This window comes from Sander lucioperca, chromosome 16 (genome assembly GCF_008315115.2).
Source record: "Sander lucioperca isolate FBNREF2018 chromosome 16, SLUC_FBN_1.2, whole genome shotgun sequence".
Taxonomy (NCBI): domain Eukaryota; kingdom Metazoa; phylum Chordata; class Actinopteri; order Perciformes; family Percidae; genus Sander; species Sander lucioperca.
In genome coordinates, this window is record NC_050188.1 from 21,520,492 (window position 1) to 21,544,271 (window position 23,780).

General features: G+C 39.5%; 1 protein-coding gene across 19 annotated transcripts in view; it reads left to right on the forward strand.

Moving 5' to 3' along the window:
* LOC116066904 (cytoplasmic dynein 1 intermediate chain 1) overlaps positions 1-23,780 on the forward strand; it is a 59,389-nt gene that overhangs the window by 24,060 nt on the left and 11,549 nt on the right. For 13 of the 19 annotated variants that reach the window (XM_035993099.1, XM_035993102.1, XM_035993103.1 and 10 more), the window contains 8 exons: positions 117-212; positions 2,503-2,674; positions 3,820-3,919; positions 4,613-4,738; positions 20,442-20,588; positions 22,166-22,279; positions 22,450-22,583; positions 23,066-23,210. In XM_035993099.1, the coding sequence (XP_035848992.1) occupies positions 117-212; positions 2,503-2,674; positions 3,820-3,919; positions 4,613-4,738; positions 20,442-20,588; positions 22,166-22,279; positions 22,450-22,583; positions 23,066-23,210 (1,034 nt within the window). The remainder of the gene's footprint in view (positions 1-116; positions 213-2,502; positions 2,675-3,819; positions 3,920-4,612; positions 4,739-20,441; positions 20,589-22,165; positions 22,280-22,449; positions 22,584-23,065; positions 23,211-23,780) is intronic. The other 6 variants (XM_035993100.1, XM_035993104.1, XM_035993107.1 and 3 more) reach the window with 1 other exon arrangement.

Here is a 23,780-nt window from a genome sequence, read left to right on the forward strand (position 1 = left end):
ATTATTTTGCTAAGAAGGGGGGAAGGCAGTACACAGCGGGAGGTCGAGGAAAATTGGAACAGCTGTTGATTAACATGAGTGCTCTCTCTCTCTTTCTTTTTTTAACCCTCTTTCAGTAGAGGAGGAAGAGGAAGATGAGGAGATGATGGAGGCAAAGTCAGGCCCCGAGTCGGAGCAGCAGGATGAAGATGACAACAGGGAAAACAAAGAAGGTACAAAGCATGGATGGATTGAGTAAAAGTGGTTAACCACCTCATTAATTAAGTGTTCTTAAAGTGCCCATATTATGAAAAAAAATCACTTTTTCTGGGATTTGGGGTGTTATGTTGTGTCTCTGGTGCTTCCACACGCATATAAACTTGGGAAAAAAAACATCCATGCTGTTTTGAGTGAGATACGGGTTTCTGAATGTAACCTGCCTTCAGTCTCTGGGTGAGCTGTTCAAAATCGGCAGGGCTTTTTACGTCACTAGCCGAAACGAGGTGGCTAACGGTTAGCCGCCTCTTTCTGAATGGCAAAACACTGCTACAACACACACTAGTTCACCATAATCTACAAAAGAACGACTTACATGTCCCTGTTCTGCAGGTATTCCACGCAAAGTTGGAAGTGCGCACTCATTTAGAAGAAGTCTCCCAGCTAATCCTGCCTTGTACTACTGATGTTGTAGAAACAAACAGCTAGATGATGTGATCCTTACCTAGCTACTGCGCATGTGCGCCTCCCAACAAAGATGGGATAGAAGTGCGATGTACTGTAGCTAAAACAGAGACCTGAGCACACAGGGTGAAAAGAGGAGCTGCAGCAATGTGCAGTACAACAAAAATATGGTGTTTTTTGAAAATGAAACCATGTAAACCTATTCTGGTACAACCTCAAAATACAATTATGAACCTGAAAATGAGCATAATATGGCCACTTTAAATTCAGCAAATTTCCTCATGCATAAATGAACTCTATGTAGCAGTTGTACCCCCAATTACTGCAAACATAAAACTTCCAAATCTTTATCCTCGATTCTACTCCTTCCCTCGATTTTTCACATGTTGGTCAAACTGTCACGAAACGCCGTCACTTGTGTGTGACACCCTCTGCCAGTTAGTGGGTGTATCAGATGGAAGGATGGGGGTAGGTTACGGTGGGGGTTAAGGCGGGTACATCATATCAGCTCCATGGCATGTGGGGGTCAGCACTGACCCCGACCACACTTCAAAGTGGAGAGGAATGGAGAAGTGCGTGTGTGCAATCGTATGTGGATGGTTCATGTAGTGAAATGTGTAATATCTTTGGGTGGGTAAAAATACAACACGTAATGGACACACAGATGGATACACATCTTAATATACGTGCATAAACACAATCCTGACTGTACTGAATGCGACTCAAACACACACATAGACAGATGTATGCACACACACACACACACACACACACACACACACACTCATAAACACATAGTCATCCGTCTCCTCTCCATCCTGGCCTATTAGAAGGTCTGGCCTTTGATCTCTGCCACTCGATTCACTGGGTCTTTTCTGACAACTCGTAAGAAATACAAAGGGATGTGGGGGATCAAAGTCAAGAGGCAGGGTAAAGGTCGATATATATTATATGACTATATGTGTGTCTGTGCGTGCTTGTGTGTCTAGAATCGCATGTGTGCTTGGGGACAGTGACTTCAAAAACTGGACGCCGTGCTGTGCAGCCATTACGTTCAAAGGGAGGCGGGACGCTCAGAGGGCTTTGTTATTCTCTTGTTTATGAAGTTCTTACTGTAGGGTTTTATAAGAAAAGATGCATTAGGACCTGTTTGTAGTTTATTATGTCCTGAATGTGATTCTGGTTTTGATAGGGATAAAGTGAATGTTAATAAGACATTGGAAACACATGACGTACTTTGTTTTACAGAAGTAGACATGACAGTACTGCACACAGTACAGTAAGATACAGCAAGGCATTTGCACTGTTGTCAGTGATTAAAAGTAGAATGTCACAATGTCAGTTGAATAGAATAAATATAAATTATAAAACAATAAAATAAAACATTTCTCAGTTTAAGGCTCTTGAACAATAACTGTGTTGTTTTGATAGCTATTTCAAAATACTATTTACTTCTTTTTTTACTTGTTTTTAAATGGCATATTTGTTTGCTAATATGGATAGAAAAAATAGAGAGATTTCTTAGCAAAAAAAGTTCCGAATAGTATACTGGAGAGGAAGCTGGTGCATCCCAACAGAATCTGTGCAGGCACAGAGAGAACGTGCCACCAGCTGAACCCAGAAGCCTTTTGCTGTTAGGCGACAGTGCTCACCACTGCACCACCATGCCACATTTTAATAACTATAATAAATGTAATATTTTTGAGATTTGGACCATTGTTCGGACAAAAGAAGACATTTTAAGATGCCACTTTGGGCTTTAGGAAAGTTGTTGTGGCACAATGCATGCACACAAATCTTTCTCACATGCTCGTGTCTTTATGTTTGTGTTCCTTCCACCAGGCTCATTTCCAGTTCTGCGGGAGCTGACAGAGGAGGAGAGGCAGCAGATCCTGCACTCTTCTGAGTTTCAGAGTTTCTTTGAGTGCAGCATCCGGGTGATGGAGAGAGCTCTGGCTGAAGACAGCAACATCTTCTTTGACTACGGCGGCCGGGAGCTGGAGGACAAAGAGGGGTGAGCAGGGAGGAGGCGAAAGGGGACAGGGAGGAAAGAGTCTGTGTTTGGATGCAAGAGCACATGTGAGTGTTTACTTGCATGCCTCAAACTATGAAATGTGCAAAGACTGACTCATGCCCACTGTGTCACTCTGGGGGCCTTGGATCTCCTTTGTTCTTTCAAATACATGTCTTGCTGCTGATGTCACGCTCTCAGGGGGTTAAAACTCCTGTGAACTGACAACCATTATGTCTTAAAGATCATCCATCTGATGAGTTGCCTCCAAATGGAGGTTATCAAAGTATTGGTTGAAGTTATAAGAGTGCAAAGCAGTTTTGGTACACTGCTGTGCTATTATAGAAGAATGCAACTCAACTTTGACCGCTGCAGCCACAGAGAAGCATCAAGCCTGTGGTCAAATAGAGATTATGTTTAAAATAAGCCATGGCCAAGTGCTTCACATCAGTCCTCTTCTTTTTTTCCATGGACATTCTATTTTTGAAATTGTAACAACATGACCGCCATTTCACTACATTGTTTCGTTACTATTCATTCTCGCATAGCATTGCAGACAACGTGGATTATTCACACTTATTAATGTACAGAATATGTTGTAATTAGCACTCAAATAGGAGTCTATTTACAACTAAAGGTCTGGTAACATTTCCCTGACAGCGTTGTCATGAACGAATAGATCTGTGTGGTGATACAACTTTCTGAAATGACGCAACAATTTTGCACAAGATCTAGTTTGACCACAGGCAACATGTTGGCTGAAATGACTGACTCACTAGGGTAAACAGCCAGTCAGACTGCTCTCTCACCAAATTCTTCCGATGTCAATTCAATGCGCTGAGTCAGCTGATGGCCGCTGTTAGGGGCTGACTAGAACCAACACATCTTGAAAGCTTTGGGCAACATGCACGGCCATCTGTCGACTTGGACCTTTAGAGGCCTTTTGTGTACATAAGATGACATTTTTTTATTTTAATCAACTGAGCTTCATTAAAAAATATTGTATGCTTGTCTAAATTGTTAGACACAAAGACATCACCTGTTTTAAACTTTTGTTACCAAGGTGACTACTTTTGACTTAACCTCACTATAGTTATGAATCTTCTTTTCAGGTTATCTCACGTTATCTCTCTACTGTCTTTTTTCAGAGACTTGGGCAGTGGCTCCAGTCTGTCCTTCAGCCGACTCTTCTACGATGAACACTGGTCGAAACATCGCGTGATCACCTGCCTTGACTGGTCGCTTCAGGTGAGGCCTGCAGCCTTGTGTATATCCCTTTGAATTCAAATGATGCATTAAAAACATTTCCTTCCATTTTTTAAAACAATGCTTTCTCAAGTCTTGGCACCAATTATGCAGGTGTTAATGCTGCGTTCCAGGCAACCCGTAACCCGTGTTTTTACAACCTTCTACCCGTGAAAGTGCCCTGGAATGGCAGTCAAACCCGTAACTTACTACTCGTGAACTCGTAACAGATCGTTGTACTCCCAGTCACCGTTTTTGACGTCACACACACATAAACAACAATGGCAACCCCTGTTGATGCTGTACAGACGCCAGCGATTAATGGCAAGAAATAGAAATAAATAGACATAAATAGGCAATGTAAAGTAATTCCGCACATTGTAATCAAAACAATACACATACGTTTGTGTACTACTACAGGTTATGTTTATTAAATGAAGCCCAAAATATGTCGCCGACTAGAAATTGCTAGTATCAGCTAGTGCTAGCTAACGTCAACGTAAGGTAGCCGCTAGCTAACGCTAGCTACAAGGGTTTGTCGTGACTTTGCCTGGAACGCTACCAAGTTGTGAGTCGTGACTTGAAGTCGTAACTTACGGGCTAAAAATTGTGTCTGGAACGCAGCATAAAATTCACTGTTGATCCCCCCCCCCCCCTCTCTCTCTCTCTCTCTCTCTCTCTCTCTCTCTCTGTCAGTATCCTGAGTTGCTGGTTGCCTCATATAACAATAATGAAGATGCTCCTCATGAACCGGATGGTGTTGCCCTAGTATGGAACATCAAATTTAAGAAGGCCACACCAGAGTACATCTTTCACTGTCAGGTACTTAAACTTATCAAACCTCACACATATTTCCATAACTATAACTAGAATATGATGGCAGGACATGACGTTAGTTTTGCTCTTTGTGTATGTTTCCTCTGTTCTGTGGGTGGTTAGTTGCAAGCATGAACCTACAAACAACTGCCACAGAGATACATGCTAAAAAAACAACAAAACATCTTCCATCGTCCTCTCATCTTCTTGAGCACTAGTCTTCTTTTTTATTTTTCATACCTTATCTGGCAACCCAACAGTCGGTCCATCCGGTAATCTACAGCTTGTTCCTCTTTTCTACCCTAAAATGACAGCCCCTTTGTGATTGAAAAGTAAAGAGCGTAGGAAAGGGAAATGAAAGGCAGCTCCACATGCGTTCATTTGGCCCTCCAGACTGGATTATAGCTGAACGCTGCCACCGGAGGCCAGTTTTAATAGACGAAACACAGGTTTTGGGAAAGAAAGAAACTCACTGATGGGTGAGATGCTTATAGCAAGTGACACTGAGAAAAGGGATAGAAGGATTGGGTGTGAGGGCTTCACGGCTCCCACGAGACAGGCGAGGCCGTATAGAGAGGTCTTGGTAGTAAAATGATGTGGCCTACCACTTCCTAATCCAACGCTGCCACATGTGTGTTAGCCCACCCACATTGATGATGCGTCTTATGTCAGCAGTGCTGCATTTCCCAATTATTAAGTCTTCCTTGTCGTCACTGCAAATGTGGAAATACACCTGTAATAGTATTGTCACCTCACTGCTCGGTAAATAATGTTAGAAATGCACACACACATTCTCTCAGGTTTAAGCTTCATCCAAACAGTGGAAATTGATTTTCTCTCCCTTTTTCACACACATACAGAACCACATATTCCTGCAGACTGCACGCTGCATGCACATATTTCGATATGAAGCTTGCCATAGAAATCTAGCTCCATAATGGATTTTTAAAGCACTCCGTTCTTTTACTGCACCATAATTTATGCCGCTGCTGAAATCCATGTGGTCTTACGGATAGATTACAGCGATGCATCTTGTAGCTGTAGGATTCAGTAGTTTTTCCATGTGGTTTTCTGATGGAATATGTACAGTACATCTGACTTTATTAACAATGTGGTTTCTGAGCATGCTGATCTGTGAACCGTCAGCGTTGAATAATAGACGTTTGGGAACATGGGTATTTGTGTAAGCAGCTGATAAAGTGCTCAGTTTATCAAAAGGGGGCAATCAGCTGCAAATGTGTACAACAGAGGTGAACTGTGCTGAAGTTTAAGTGGAGATGGGATCACTGGAATACAATGCCATCTCTTTGCATTAAAAACAGAGAAATGGTTATCTGTGACATAACAAAGCATCAACATTAGTTTGTTTTTTATTCTCCAACTCATACAAACCACTTCTACAAACCCAGTCGACTTGTCCACATGCTGAGATTTGTTTTAAGTGAGTGTTTACTGGAAAGATGTGCATTAGATGAAGTGATATCAGATGGAGAAAAGACTGAGAGAGAACAGGAACTCCACTGCTCCACTTTCCTACCGCCCCCATGTTAGTCAGTGAGTTAGTGTGGCCTGGGGCTGTGCAATGGTCTTTTCATGGGGGAGAAAAAAAGTTAATGAAAGAAAAAAACGAGAAAGAAAGAGATAGTGGGTAGCGAATGAGCAGGGACTTAGAAATGGAGTGCTCATATAAACAGTAGAGGATAAACGAAGATAGAATAAAATAGATTGGAAAGAAAAAGAAAGAAGAGGTTGCAAGTCATCTGGAATCAGCCATGACTTCCCCTATCACTGTTGGATTTGGGTGAAAGGAGCACAGGAGCGGTTAGACGAGAGGAAAGAGGAGTAGAGACATTTTTTCTTGCTCTTTCTTTCTGCGGGGCCTTTTTGCAATGCAAACAGAGTCGCGACTCCCTAGTTAGCCGCGGATCAGATGGCTCTTAATGTGTGAGCATGTTCTGCCGTTTAACCCCCCAAAACCACAGGGCTGGGTGCCTCATTCCTCTCTTTCTCTACTTTCTTCTATTTTTCTTTTCACCTTCCACCCTCCACATCCTTAGCTAAAGGAACAGAGCACCAAGCTGTTCACATGCGTCCTCCTTGCATCTGACACAGCTTTGATCTGGTGGATGGATAGGTAGATGGCTGAATACTATCTGTGTGTATGCACGTGTTTATGTGAGTATCGTGCACACGTGTAAAGGCTGTGGCGTGTCTGTGTGGACGATACAAAAGAATGACAGTGCTGGGTCGGTATTGGAGGGTTGGGGTTTGTGGTTGAGGTCTGGTTCAGCAGGGGCTTTATTGTATAAGGCTATGGCTTATAGAAGGCTTCATGTTTCAGATGGGGTTTTGGTGAGGTCAAGCTTCTATATTTCTGGCTGTGCGCAGTTTGGTGAATGGGCTTAGCAATGCAAAAACTGTCCTTTTTTACAACATACAACCTCTTATTCAGGGTTTAAATGCTTTTGCTGAAACAATGGCACATTTTCTTGTTCAGGTTAGATACTCTGTTGTTTCCAGTGCAGTTTTATTAGTTTCTGGACTTTTTGGAGCTGTATTTTAATACAGATTATTGACTGTTACACAGACCTTGTTTATTTGCACTGGACACTACACAATCATTTGTTAATTAGCTGTGTTTTACTTTGAGGTAGCATTGTTGGGATTTATGTCCTCGACTAGCTGGTGTTGGTTTGATTTTGGGAGGAGTCTCTGTGTGTCTGACTTTAGGCAAGTGCAATCTGGGGATTGTGCACTAGCATTTTTTGCAATATGCAGCAGTGTTGTAATATTGCATCTTTACCTTACCTTCTTTATTACAGACATTCACATGAATACTGTGGCTTTCTCGCTTGTTATCATGGTTGCGTGGTCAGTTGCCTGTAATGTGGATTTTGTTTTGGGCTTTTGGCATGAAATATGAAAACCATTAAAAGCTATTTAAAGTCAAATTTCAAAATAATTGAACTGCAGATGTATCAATTCCATTTGGCATTTATAGTGAAAAATGGTATTTAGCTTTACTGGAGACATCAAAATATCTGGTCAAAACAGTTTTCATATATAGATTCAGTTTTATATTTACACATCTTTATACATTTGGTTATTTATACCCATTTTCAGCTATTGTGATTATTTTTGATGTTTTATTGTGTACTGATTAATGTAAAACTTCTTTTATTATACACTACAATGTTTATACAAATTAAATGTATCATTGTTCTCTAACTCTGCTTGATTTTGTGTGAATAAACTAAATCTGAAATTAAACAATATCTTAGTATACTAAGGAGCCTTGAACAATCCCCTTAAGGACCCCTGGCAGTTTCATGACCCCACTTTAGGAGCCATTGATCTGTATATAGTGGAGGAAGTGTGCAGTCCATCAGTGTGTGGGTTGGGTTTGTTCTTTAGGAAAGGGGCTGCCGCTGCTGTGGATTCTGGTACCAGTTGAGCATGCCTCCCCTCATCACATCCCTCTCAGCAGTTGGACCCATCATCGCCCCATCCCAGTTGGGTCCAATCTTGTAACTTCACACCAGTCTCTCAAGTGGGCAAAGTCACACCACATTAAAGGGCCCATTTGACTTAAAACCTCTGCTGAACCCCTCAAACCACACGCCTCCCTGTAACAACCCCCGCCGCTACTGTCATATCCCATTGCACTCAGTCATATTTTTATTAATATCTTGCTGCCTTGTGTCAGTCCCGAGGCCTTTGACACTTTCAGAAAGGTTGAGTAAGAGAAGCAGAGCAGGAGGAGGAGAGTGGGCGAATGTAGAGAGAGTTAGAGAAGGCCTGTGAATAATGCTATTGCACTGTTGTCTTTGGAGGATGCAGCTGCATTGTGTTCAGAAAGCTTAGCAGATAAGTCCTGTAAGTGCTTGCTGAGCACATGGGTTAAGACTGTGTGGCTGTATTTAATTTGTGGCACACTATAAGGATGTAGCTTCTACTGGCTGTTGATGTTGATTGATGAATGTTGTGGTAAATTATATTATTTTGTACATCTTTAGCTGTGCTGATCAGAGGTTGTTTTATATGAAAAATAAATAAAAGCAGCCAATCTTTCCAATGTCTGTTGAGCATTATGCAAGAAGTCTGGGTATTGAATCCAATACTTTTTAAGTACCAAGCTTGAGAATCAAAATTTGACATTTAAGTCTTGGTCAAATTCTTTCCTGACCTGAATCAGGGAACTTTTTCATTTTATTTAGGTACTGTTCTTTATTTAATAGTCATGCATCAGCAGTTTGTCTTAGAGTTTGAGTTAAAGAAAGAGTTCAATGTTTTAGGAATTATGTAAATATCGCAATATTCTAGGTATAAATTTGTTTGGAAAAAGGAGCTCTAAGAGGCAGAGAAAGGCTTGTTTGTGTTCCCATAGCCTCCTCCTCATGCTTTCGCTCCGTCAAACCCTCATTCTTTGCCTGGTGAAATTGAGACTCTGCTTGGTATTTCTCTCTCCTTGCCAGAAACCACAGAGTGACAAAATCCGTGGGGTGTCATAAACGAGCGAAGCCAGGGGGAGAAAGGGAGGAGAAAGGTGGTTGGGAGGAGGGGGGAGGTTGAGAAGTGGGGATGTAAGGAAAGACAGTCAGATCCATCTGGTCCTGATAAGGCAGAGTGGAAAACAGATGAGTGCGGTGAATGAGGGGGGGATGGGATGCAGCGTGAATCTACTTGGGAGGATATACTGTCTGGCGTGCCCTATCAGCCCCCCCCCCCTCCCCTTTTCTTCTCACCATAGCACTCTTGCTCCATTTCTGCCTTCTCAAGCCCACTTAAGCAACAGTTTGTTGCCTGAGGAAAGAACGAAAGAAAGGAGGAAGCAACAAAGGAGGGAGTGTTCGTCTCTCTCTAGCTTTCTTTCTCTGTCATTCCTTCGAATCTCCCTAATCCCTTGCTGGGTGCCATCTTTCATCAGAGCCTACCATGTGTGTATTATCCTGTAGAGAACACTTCCCATCAATATAATAAGGGCTGCCAGAAGCACTTAGCCTTGTGAGCCTGTGTGAGATATGGTAGATGATACTTTGTGTGTGTGAGTTTCTCCGTCATGCGCACACACACACACACAAACGCATAGCAGACCTTGCCCGAGGAAAGAAATGAAACCCACTGTTCTGACTACGAGAGTGTCTCCCTGTAAAACTTCCACAATTCATCTCAGGCCCACTATACCGATATGACTCTCTATGTTGCTTTTTCTTCCGGGAGCTGTCACTCCCCACATCCTCTCCGTTTGGGCTGGCAGGAGATGACTTGGCAGGTGTCTGACCCATGCTGCATGTGAGATGAGAACCATCCACAGAGCCACTCTGCGTTTCGAAATGAAATGTCAGGCTCGGTATCAATTCAGCCTTGACATGGAGATGCAATCATGGCAGGAGTTTTGTCGACATGAGAGTTGTTGAGGTGTTATTTAGACAGGTGTGGTGCTCGTATGACTGGTATGTCCTAACGTATCAATCTGAATTGAAGAGGAGCTGCAGGGGATGGGAGGAGTATGGCTGCATTTGATTTAAAGGAAATGTTCAACATTTTGTGAAAATGTGCTTATTCAGGATTTGAAAGAAGATACCGCTCTGAAGTGTGTACGCTTAGTATGGAGCTACAAGCCAGAAACTGGGCTAACTTAGCTTAGTACAAAGATTGTAAACAGGAAAACAGCTAGCATGTTTTTTTCTAAGGTAACAGCACCTCTAAAGCTCACTTATTGTGTGGATGCAGATTCAGCAGCATTCACAGTATTGTTATCCGATTCTTCCGTACGATTTTCAGTAGCCTACTTCTGCATACTTTTTTAGCTACAAAAACCATTCAAATATCAAAATGTTAAGCTCGCTAAGGACATTTGTGCTTCTATTCAACTTTTCTCCACCATTTATAGTTTTTTTTTTTAAATATTAAGCTTTTTTTCTTTTTACATTAAGAGTGGCTTCTTCCACTTCTAAATGCTACTGCTCCCACATACTTTCACCTACAGACATCATTCAAACATTAAACTATTCACAAAACCTTCAGCTATTAGAAAGTGATTCAGCTTTTTGATATCTTTTACAGTTTTTATGTTATCACTGTTTAAGTTTAGTGCTTCTTTAGGCCTCCTTAAACAACCTCAACATTTCTGGACGAAAGCACAGAGTACCAGTTTTTCAAATCGCTGATATGCCCACAATTTTTAACTTTATCCACACAAATTATATATTAATATGTTCGCAAATGCTTTGTGGTGCTCACAGTGAGGTCATTATATTGATACCACGTATTGTTTAGGCTTTTTTCACGCTTCTTCAGTTGGAAGTTTACCAGGGCTCTTTCAGTTGATCTCAGATATGACTTTTTTATCACTTTTTTTTTCAACATTCTATACTAAAATTTTTTAATGGCTTTTCAACATAAATTGTTTGGTGGCACACTGGCTCTGTATTAGCACTGCTTCCAACAGTCAACCACCATGTAGTCACTGCGGACTCTGATCCAGTTTCGATACCCAGTCCAGGCTGATTCTTTTCATGACTTTTTTTTGACATACTATACTATGACTTTTTGATCACTTTTTTCGGCATACTATACTATGACTTTTTTTTGACATACTATACTGTGACTTGTTATCACTTTTTTGACATACCCTACTTTGACTTTGTTATCAGTTTTTTCGGCATACTATATTATGACTTTTTGTCACTTTTTTCGACATACTTTACCATGACTTACTTTTTTTAACGATACTAAACTATTACTTTTCATGACTTTTATCAACATACTATATTATGACTCTTTTTCGACATACTATACTATGACTTTTTGATTACTTTTTTTGACATGCTATACTATGACTTTTTTGATCACTTTTTTTGACATACTCTACTTTGACTTTGTTATCACTTTTTTGGACATACTATACTATGACTTTTTTTGGACATACTTTATTTGACGGCATTATGGCTCAGTGTTAGCAATGATGCATCCACACCAGTGGCAGTCGCTCATCTGTAGGGTGTTGGGTTGGGAACTTGCGGGTCGCCAGTTCAAATCCCCAAATTTACCGAAGTTTGAAATTTAGATAGCGGAGAGTTACCAGCAGTTGCAACTCCCTCCATCTGGCATCTCTCCATTTGTGCATGTATAGGACCTGAGCATGTGTGTGGATATTTCAGGCATGTGTGTGTTCTGTTCCAACAACAGAGTGAAGAAATTGTAAATTGATCAATAAAAAGTATGAGTTATTATTATTAAGTAGGCAGTACAGATTGTGACCCTTGGTCACACACTATACTATGACTTTTTTTATCACTTTTTTGTACATACTATTGTATGACTTTTTGTCACTTTTTTTGACCTACTTCACCATGACTTTTTTCGACATACTATACTATGACTTTTTATCACTTTTTTCGACATACTATACTATTACTTTTTTACGATACTAAACAATTACTTTTCATGACTTTTATCGACATACTATATTATGACTCTTTTTCGACATACTATACTATGACTTTTTGATTACATTTTTTGACATGCTATACTATGACTTTTTTCTATGACTTTTTTTGAAATACTCTACTTTGACTTTGTTATCACTTTTTTCGATATACTGTGACTTTTTTTGGACATACTTTATTTGGCGGCATTATGGCTCAGTGTTAGCAATGATGCATCCACACCAGTGGCAGTAGCTCATTTGTAGGGTGTTGGGTTGGGAACTTGCAGGTTGCCGGTTGAAATCCCCAAATGTACCGAAGTTTGGAATTTAGGTAGCTGAAGAGTTACCAGCAGTTGCAACTCCCTCTCTCTCTGGCATCTCTCCATTTGTGCATGTATAGAACCTGTGCACGTGTCTGGATATTTCAGCTCTGTGTGCATTTTGTTCCAACAACAGAGTGAAGAAATTGTAAATTGATCAATAAAAAGTATGAGTTATTATTATTAAGTAGGCAGTACATATTGTGACCCTTGGTCACACACTATAGTATGACTTTTTGTCACTTTTTTTGACCTACTTCACCATGACTTTTTTCGACATACTATACTATGACCCTTTGTCACTTTTTTCGACATACTTCACCATGACTTTTTTCGACATACTATACTATGACTTTTTATCACTTTTTTCGACATACTATACTATTACTTTTTTACGATACTAAACAATTACTTTTCATGACTTTTATCGACATACTATATTATGACTCTTTTTCGACATACTATACTATGACTTTTTGATTACATTTTTCGACATACTATACTATGACTTTTTTTATCACGTTTTTTGACATACTCTACTTTGATTTTTTTTTTACATGCTATACTATGACTTTTTTGTCACTTTTTTTTTGACATACTCTACTTTGACTTTGTTATCACTTTTTTCGACATACTATACTATGACTTTTTGTCACTTTTTTCAACATACTTTACTATGACTTTTCAACATACTATACTATGACTTTTTTATCACTTTTTTTTGACATGCTATACTATGACCTTTTTTATCACTTTTTTTTTTAAATACTCTACTTTGACTTTGTTATCACTTTTTTCGACATATGACTTTTTTTGGACATACTTTATTTGGCGGCATTATGGCTCGTTGTTAGCAATGATGCATTCCCACCAGTGGAAGTAGCTCAGCTGTAGGTTGTTGGGTTGGGAACTTGCAGGTTGCCAGTTCAAATCCCCAAATGTACTGAAGTTTGGAATTTAGGTAGCTGAAGAGTTACCAGCAGTTGCAACTCCCTCTCTCTCTGGCATCTCTCCATTCGTGCATGTATAGAACCTGAGCATGTGTGTGGATATTTCAGCTCTGTGTGCATTTTGTTCCAACAACAGAGTGAAAAAATTGTAAATTGATCAATAAAAAGTATGAGTTATTATTATTAAATTATTAAGTAGGCAGTACAGATTGTGACCCTTGGTCACACACTCTACTATGACTTTTTTATCACTTTTTTGTACATACTATAGTATGACTTTTTGTCACTTTTTTCAACATACTATACTATGACTTTTTATCACTTTTTTAATACTATTACTTTTTTACGATACTAAACTATTACTTTTCATGACTCTTTTTCGACATACTATACGATGACCTTTTTATCACTTTTTTTGACATGCTATACTATGACTTTTTTTAATCACTTTTTTTTTACATACTCTACTTTGACTTTGTTTCACTTTTTTCGACCTACTTCACCATGACTTTTTTCGACATACTATACTATGACTTTTTGTTACTTTTTTCGACATACTTTACCATGACTTTTTTCAACATACTATACTATGACTTTTTATCACTTTTTTAATACTATTACTTTTTTACGATACTAAATTATTACTTTTCATGACTCTTTTTCGACATACTATACTATGACTTTTTGATTACATTTTTCAACATACTATACTAAGACTTTTGCCACTTTTTTTTGACATACTCTACTTTGACTTTGTTATCACTTTTTTCGACATACTATACTATGACTTTTTTTGGACGTACTTCATTTGGTGGCATTATGGCTCAGTGTTAGCAGTGCTGGATCCACACCAGTGACAGTAGCTCATCCGTAGGGTGTTGGGTTGAGAAGGTGAGGGTTTGTTTCAAATCCCCAAATGTACCGAAGTTTGGAATTTAGGTTAGAGTTACCGGCAGTTGCAACTTTCTCTCTCTGGCATCTCTCCATTTGTGCACGTATAGGACCTGAGCATGTGTGTGGATATTTCAGGCCTGTGTGTATTTTGTTCCAACAACAGAGTGAAGAAATAGTAAATCCCCCCCTGGGGATCAGTAAAAAGTATAAGTTATTATTATTAAATTATTAAGTAGGCAGTACAGGTTGGGTACCTCTCGCATCTGAACCAATATTGGTACCGATACCGGTACCTGAAATACGGTACTTTTTTCGGAACTTTCCCTCTGTAATTACAAAAAAATTATTTCAGTTGTATAAATAATTCCAAACCTATTTATCCTATTTACTTAGAACATTATGTACTTTAGAATATTTTACACTGACAGAAATTAAATAAAAATAAAACCCTATTCAATTGAATAATTATTCAACTTTTATTCTTGTGTTTGTATTATATTATTCTTTTTTAGCCTGTTTTATTTTCATCATGACCGTTTTTAATTGCTCTTTAATGTTTCATGTAAAGCACTTTGAATTGCCTTGTTGCTGAAAGGTGCTATAGAAATAAATAAATAAATAATAAATAAAGTTATCTATAATACACTTGGCAGCAGGTAACGTTAGCCTTCCGTTAGCTAGCAGCTGGATTAAACACGGTTAAAATGCTGACAGCTAACATTAAACAGTGTGACTGTATTTCACTGTTGAGGATTCCAACATCGAGACCGAGACGTAACAGTCTGCAGCTGCCGTTGTAGGAAAAGCAACACAGACGGTGCGTTCACTTGAAACTCGCCTCGCCATCCTTGTGGTGCATTCAAAGTTATTGTAAAATACCCTTTTTCCATCTAGTGGTTGTTTTTGTCGTTTACCAGCAATTTACTGGTGAAATAAGTTATTGTTATTACATTTTAAATAGATAATTTACTTTTGACCATATGGCCGTTCTTAGATGTCGGCGACTGTCGTTTTGTGCTCCTTTTTTCTTTTTTAAATATATACATATTTTTTTTCTTTTTAAAAGTATCGGTTTAGGCACCTGCGCCGTTTTAAAAGTATCGTTTTAGCACCAGTATCGGAAAAAACCCAAACGATACCCAATATATATGACTTTTTAATAGCTTTTTTTCGCCATGAAATACCATGACTTTTTTAGTCACTTTTTTCGACATACTATACCATGATTTTTTAATAGCTTTTTTCGATATACTAAACTATTATTTTTTTATCACTTTATTCGACACCTTATACTATGACTTTTTTCGACATACTACTGTAAACTATGACCTTTTAGGCAGTTTAGGCCTTTATTTAATAGGACAGCTCAGACATGAAAGGGTAGAGAGAGGGGGAATGACATGCAGCAAAGGGCCGCACGTTGGAATTGAACCGGCGGCCGCTGCGGCAAGGACTGAGCCTCTGCAAATAGGGCCTACATGGGATTTCTGGGATGGTCTTTTTTTCAACATGCTATTCTATGACCTATCACTTTTTTTTTTTACATTCTGTACCATGACTTTTTTCGATATACTAAACTGACTTTTTTATCACAAATTGATCGACACACTATACTATGACTTCCTAAATGCTTTTTTTCAACATACTATACAATTATTTTTTATCACATTTTTCGACATACTATGCCATGATTTTTTAATAGCTTTTTTCAACATACTATGCTATGACCTTTTTATCACTTTTTTTTACATACTATGCTATGACTATTTTTGAAATACTACACTATAACTTTTTTAATCACTTTTTTCGACATACTATACTATGACTTTTTTTCGACATACTGTACTATACAATTCCTTTTTTTATTTTTTATTTTTGACATACTATACTATGACTTTTCATATTTACCTTACAGACATGAGAGTGATATGGATCTTCTCATTTAACTCTCAGTAAGAAAGTATTTCCCAATATGATAAACTTTAAGTCAGTATATTAGCTTTACACATGAAATATTTCATGCAGTCATGTTTAAACACTAAAATAAATTTCCTCAAATAGATCCAAAAGTTTTTGAGTCATTGATGGCTCATAAATTAATATAAAGTAAACAGAAAGACTACAGGAATCCAGCCGAAACATAACCAAGCGCTCCATAATTCAGTCATTAATTTCATACATGACGTTCAAATTGAGAATCCGCTTTAGAGTGTCAACCAATTTCCCTTGAGCTTAAACCATAAACTTCCTTATAGCGCGGGACAAATTGATCTTATTTCAGCACCAAATGACATACAGTACATTTAAAAGGCATAGAACTCCAAAACATATGTGCCGATGTGACATTTGATTAGAAGCATTTAGGGAGAATTGTTCTTATGTCAAGTCCAAGTCGCTGCTGGCAGGCGCCTCAAAGTGCACTCGGAACAAAGCCGGGCTAATTTTCAGTAGCTCTTTCACTAAGCCTGAGAGTACATGAGGGGAATGATGGCATAACATGTGGTTTCTCAAAGAGTGGATTCAGAGTTTAGTCAGGATTTTTCCTCTTAAGATGGGGACACTGATAGGGCTTAGGAGTTAAACTAACATATGGAGGAAATAGAGGGGGCTCTTGATTTGATTTGGCTTCTCTTTGTCATTACTCATGTGGGGTAGAGATGTTTATTTAGCGTCATTACTGCTGCAAGAGAGCAGGGATGTTTCCTATTTGTGTTTGTATATGCTTGTAGATTTGTGTGTTTATTTTACGTTTTTGATGGCGTTAATAGTAAAAAAAAGAGGTCATATTGATCTTTACTGGAAAGATCAAAGAGGAAGGTTTCTGCAGTGAGTTTAAAGATAACGGTATTAATATATTTGAGGTAGTATACTGTCAAATTGGAACAATTTTAGAGTACAACATAGACTAAGATATTTAAAATTAAAATGATAATTGACACTTTTATAGCAGTCTTGTGCTTTTTATCCCTTTAGGCAGAAAGACTTGACTAGGGTGCTTCAACAGAGTAAGCAACGATGGAGGACAAAGTATTAAAGGAGTTGAAGAAATAGTTTTTTGGGAATTTTTTTCAGCCAGTTAGCTTAGCTTATGCTGCATTCCGGTTACCTCGGAGGTGGGAACTGGTAATGACGTCACATCCAAGTTGACCGTGTTCCAGCAACAAGTCGGAAAACCAGATAGAAGATAGACAGCTCTGTCTGTGCGACTGATTTAATGAGACACCAGTAAGACAGACGTGCTAATGAACAGTTTATTGTTTTTCATACAGCTTTCGCTACTGTTGATGCTCGGAGCAGCCATGCTGGATTGTAATTGTAGAAATCTGACTTCAGGGGGCCTTCCAGTTGAGATTTCCGACTTCCCAGTTCAACTGGATTGACCATAAGCATAAAGACAACTAGCCTAGCTTTAGAGCTGTCGTTTTTATGCTTAGCTGTTGTCACTAGCCTTTTATTTAATGGACACATGTGAGAGTGGTATCAATCTACTCACCTAACTCTCTGCAAGAAAGCCAAATTTCCCCAAATGTCAAACTATTCTTTTATAGCTATTTAGATATTGTTTGCTTCCTTCACTCTGCTTTCCTGTCTCTTCCAGAGACTAAAGATCATTTAGAGTTCCCTTACTTTTTGAAGACCATGTGCATGTGTGTGTGTGTGTGTGTGTGTGTGTGTGTGTGTATGAACCCACAGTATTTAGTGTTTGTGCACAGAGATGACAGAGGGCAGGACGTGGGTTCATTAGCCCACTGATAGAGTTTTATGGAGGGGGGGGCAGACCTCAGACATCAGCCTGTCAGACAACCACAGAGTGTAAAGGTCATCCCAAAACTCTTTAAAGTGATCAAGTTAAAGGCAGACTCATCCATGTGTGTTTGAGTATGAGAGCTGTTGTCTTGACATTTGGCCTTAAGTACTTTTACTGTTAAAAACCTTCTTGCAATACTTTTTGAACTTTTCGTCCCCATACACATACAGTAGGTTAGTAAGTTAGGATTCTTTTCTTAAATTGTCCACATTCATTTAGAAAAAAGGTTACAACAATTGCATGTTATATGATTTGGACATTACCTTATGCAGTTATTGGTGCTTTTACTGCTTATATTACATGTAGAATAAATCTGGCAAAGCAACTTACTCAATTTGTAATGTGAATAATAATAGCTTATGTCCATCAAATCCTGTGTGTTAATACATGCTAATAAACCTAAATTCCTGATCCCTTTTTATCTGACCGTGTAAATAAACTTTTCGGAGACTGCCTCCTTGCCGCCTGACGAGCGACTTTATTTTTACCACCAAAGTTCAGTTTATTTTGAGCCTCGACATCTGAAGCGACTCCCGAGCCATTCGGCTGGAAGCCGTGACTCCTCAGAAGAACCAAAAAAGGGAGAGCAAGAGTGTTCAGTGTCAGTTTCTTTCCCTCTGGTTTGTTTTCCAGTCTCCTCTCAAAACGAACTGGGGTTTGGAGTTGGCTGCTTCGCACATGGTGTGGTGGCCGGGACAGAGAGAGAGAGAGAGAGCGGGCGAGAGTGAGGGAGAAAAATTGAAAAAATAAATGAAAAATAAGACAAATGTTATGCTTTTCCTAAACATGAACTCCCATTGTTAGATTTCTTACCTATCTAGTACAGCTGGTACCCAACACTGCTGTGACCACATTGCATATTGGCACATTAGTGCCTTGTGTCTAACGATGTAAAAACTGATGTTTTAAAACTTAAACAGTCTCAGTTTGACTATTGACATCCTGCAGCCTCAGCAGTTTATTAATATACTGTAATGTTTGTTAACCAATATTCCATATAAATTGGTCAATGTCAGTGTGTCAGTTTGTTTTTAAAGGGGTCATTCCTATGAGGGTAACTCAAGTAAGCCATCATTCAATCACGTTTCTTAGTATGACTGTTAGTAGTGTTCATAAAGTTAATCAAGGATGAATTTGGAATTTCCTTTTATTTTTAAAATTGAAATTCATCGTAGTCTTACTGTCGATTAATCCACTAATTCAAAGTAGTAGTATCATCGCCAACTATGCAAACCATTTGTAATGAATACTATACTGTCAGTGTATTCACATAAGTCTCACAAACACTGCCTTGTCAATCCAGTTATTGATTTGGGAGGATTCTGATAATTAATGACAAGCTTTGCCTCCAAACACCATCTCAGAGCTGTTGTTCCAACAACAAAATGTCTGACGTACTGTTTTCTGGAACACTAAAACTGTCAACGGCGGTTCTTCCAACAAAATCTATGACTGTATTGGGCAACAATGCTTTTGCGAAATTCACCCTGCACGGTTTTTATAGTTTCACTGTTTTTAATTATGATGCGTGTCTGTGAGCTTCTTGTTTAACGCTTTCTTGGTCCCGTTTTAACTGTGAATTATTGTTCCTCTCAACATGATTATGCTGCTTTACTAGATGGGTGGATGGAGGAATGAATTTGTCAATGCATAACAGCACTTAGCCTCCTGTAGCGATACGACGCAGCAACATTTTCTCATAACTCCACAGCACAGATGCTTCAGTGGCTCTGGGTCAGGGAAGGCTAGCTTACATGCAGAAGCCCATATGGGACGAGCACTGAGGAGGAACCAAGACTCAATAAACACAGTATTGGGGAGGGAGGGAGTTCAAGGGTGCGCTTGTCATGATGGAGGCTACAGTGAGCGCTCCAGTGGCTGCTGGGGTTTTGATGCTGTAATGTGAAACGGCTGGGGGAAAGAGGACTACAATTCCGCTCTTTGTCTGGTCTCCGCCCCAGCGTCACCCCTCTCTCCTCTCCTCAGCGGACCCTCACTGTAGCCAAACTCATCATCTCCCTTGTCTATCCCCCGATGTCTGCCACCCATCACGACGCCTTGATCACTCGTTCTCACTCACACTCCGTCTAGCATTACCGTTTTCGCTTCATATCTTTCTTTGTTTTTGCTCTTTTCTCACTGTCTGCTGTTTTATCTACATTTTTCATCGGACCAAACCATTTCTTTTCTCACCATGCTCCTTGTCCTGTCAGTTCATGCCAGAAATGTTCCCATTACATATCCTCACACCAGAATAATACGCAGTGATTCTGCTATATCATCCTCTCCCCTTCTCTTTCCTCAGTCTCCAGTAGTATCTGTGGGCTTTGCCAGGTTTCATCCGAACCTGGTGGTGGGGGGGACTTACTCGGGACAGATCGTCCTGTGGGACAACCGCAGTCACCGTCGGACCCCCGTCCAGAGGACTCCTCTGTCTGCTGCTGCACACACTGTAAGACACAGAGAACAAACTGTGAGCTGGTACCCTGTGACTCAAAAAAAACATTGGTTGAGTGAGGCGCAGTTGACACATTTACAAAAAAACAAAACATACAAAAAGAATTTAAAGAAAAGGATCACATCTGTAGCTTAGTTTTCAAGCTCTTCATTTTTTTTTTCAAGCTGTGTGTTTGTTTTATCGCTGAAATGATTTGATGAGCTGTTGATCGAGAGAAACTAATCACATTTGATCTTCAGTCAAACAATTAACTCATTTATCAAGCTAAAATGACAATTATATGATAGTTCCAGCTCCTAAAAGGTGAAAAATCCAAATGTGCCTTGTTTTATATGATTATAAGTTGATTATCTTTGCATTTTGTTGATTATGTTGATTTTGGACTGTTGGTCGAACAAAATATGATATTTTAAGGCGTCACCATGGGCTCTGGGAAATTATGATGAAGAAAATAATGATGATAGTGAATAATGAAAATAATTGTTAATTGCAGCCCTGGTGAAATACGCTCTGACCTAAAAGAAAACAAGCTCCCTGTTGTGTTTTAATTAGTTACATAAAACAATGAATTCAGTCAGAAGGAACATCTCAGAGGAGAGTTAAAGATTTTTGAATTTGTCGTATAAACATTCTGATGTATAGAAATTAAATGATCACATTACTGCAGCATTACACTTTTTACAAGATAAATCTGCATCTTTGAGACTGGTTATTTTCAGGAAACACACACACACACACACACACACACACACACACACACACACACACACACACACACACACACTCCTGACAGCAGTCAAACTTTAGACAGAACTAGGACAGCTCAATTTCGATGCTCCAGTGAACTCACTGACCCTGACTCAACAAATTACCGACCAATATACACTGGCAATAACTTCAGACCCGGAGCTGTGCCCAGGAGGCATGCAGACACACACTCACTGCTACACGTCACCCACTCTGTAGGTTTAAACTTCACCAATGACGCCGTCGCTCTCGTCCTCTCCAGTGAGTCCCAGTCAGCTAGCATGTTGCTGATTGCTGAATGGATCCTTTGTGCTGCCCACAAATCAATTACTGGCCAGTAATGACATAATTGTTTCACACACTCCTGTTGTAAGGAATGACTGCACACTGCCATGTGAGCCTTCTGCAGCTGTACAAAGTATCTAATGATGTCATGTGTTTAAGGGTAAAATTACATTATCATTTCAGGACCATGTTTAAAATCAAATTTAACTAATATTACAGCATGTCAAATTAATGAAATACGTTATGTCCCTGCCAGCCTACTGCAGTTAGGAAGGATCCAAATATTTATTATCTAAAATGACAAATGTGCAGAGATATTTGATGCATCTAATCAATGATACTAATACGGATTTATGATTGTGATCACAATATGCAGCAGAATAACAAGCATTTGAGTGGAGATTGTTGTAATTATATTACAGGTGAGGTAAGTTGTGAGACACTGAAAGCAATAGGCAGTATATGTTCTATTATCCTCATCCATTTCCTTTAATGCTGTGTGTCTTTATCTCTGTGTGTGTGTGTGTGTGTGTGTGTAGCACCCAGTCTACTGTGTGAACGTGGTCGGCACCCAGAATGCCAACAACCTGATCACTGTGTCTACAGACGGCAGGATGTGCTCCTGGAGTCTGGACATGCTTTCCCAGCCACAGGTACACAACACACTCAAATGCAGAGTTTTAGTGTTAATGCACCTGGTATTCCACATGTATTTTCTATAACTGATGTGTCTGTTTGTGTCTTTAAATGTGTAATGCCTCTCTCTCTCTCTTTCTCTCTGTGTGTGTGTGTGTGTGTGTGTGTGTGTGTGTGTGTGCCATAGGAGACCATGGAACTGGTGTACAATAAATCCAAACCTGTGGCGGTGACAGGCATGGCTTTTCCCACGGGAGATGTTAACAACTATGTGGTCGGGAGCGAGGAGGGCACTGTGTACACTGCATCCAGACATGGCAGGTTGGTGGACACACACACACACACACACACACGTGCATGCACGCACGCACGCACGCACGCACGCACGCACGCACACACACACACACACACACACACACACACACACACACACACACACAAATCTTTGCTGGATCACTTATGTATGTTTGGTCTGGTGTTTTATGTCTTAACGCAGTCCCAATTTATCTGCTTGGATAATCTAGAATTACAACATCATGCTAAAATAATTCAGCAAAAAATATACATTTAGAAAGTCTATGTAACAAATGAAACAGGGTAAATGGTCTAAGAATTACAAGTAATATTAGAATTTAATTGACGATTTTCCCATCAATCTAAGGAGCTAATTGTTTCACGTTTTATCCAAGCTCTCTTACTGTGGTGTTAATTAATTTCAGAAAGATGCAAACCACTTCACTGCTTCGTTTTTAAACAAGTGAAGACCACTAAATGAAGGTCTCGCCCATGTCCTCCCTTTGCAGCAAGGCGGGTATCTGTGAGATGTTCGAGGGCCACCAGGGGCCGGTGACGGGCATCAGCTGCCACAGCGCAGTGGGCACCGTCGACTTTTCCCACCTCTTCATCACGTCCTCCTTCGACTGGACCGTCAAACTCTGGAGCACCAAGGTACGGGGTGTATGTTTTTGTGTGGAGAAGAGAAAGAGAGGATGTGTAGGGGGTTGATTGTGGATTTCAAGAAATTGCAGAGAGAGAGAGAGAGAGAGAGAGAGAGAGAGAGTTAAAAGTAAGAAACTAGTGAGTGAGCGTTAAAGCTGAGTAAATAGGTGAGCAGAAAATCTGTCTTTCTTCTTCTACTACTGTGTGTGTGTGTGTGTGTGTGTGTGTGTGTGTGTGTGTGTGGTATCTGTACACCCAGTAACATAACTGTGGATACCGCCAGTAAGTTCTACTAATAAAATGCTGTAGTTTTAAACATCAAAATCACAACATCCTAATTTAGTTGATTCTGGCTGCAAAGTAAAAGTAGAAAATGTATCAAAGAATGATGTTGTGTGAATAGGCATTCATTTTAAGCAATTTGTCTGTCTTCTAGTATTAAAATTACAACCTCATTATTTGTATTTTGTATTTTGTGTATTCTTATTGTTCAAAAATAGCACACAGAGCTCATTCAGAACCCTAATAGTTACATCAGATCAGTTTGTCATATTGGCTGCTCTTCATCAAACATTGTGC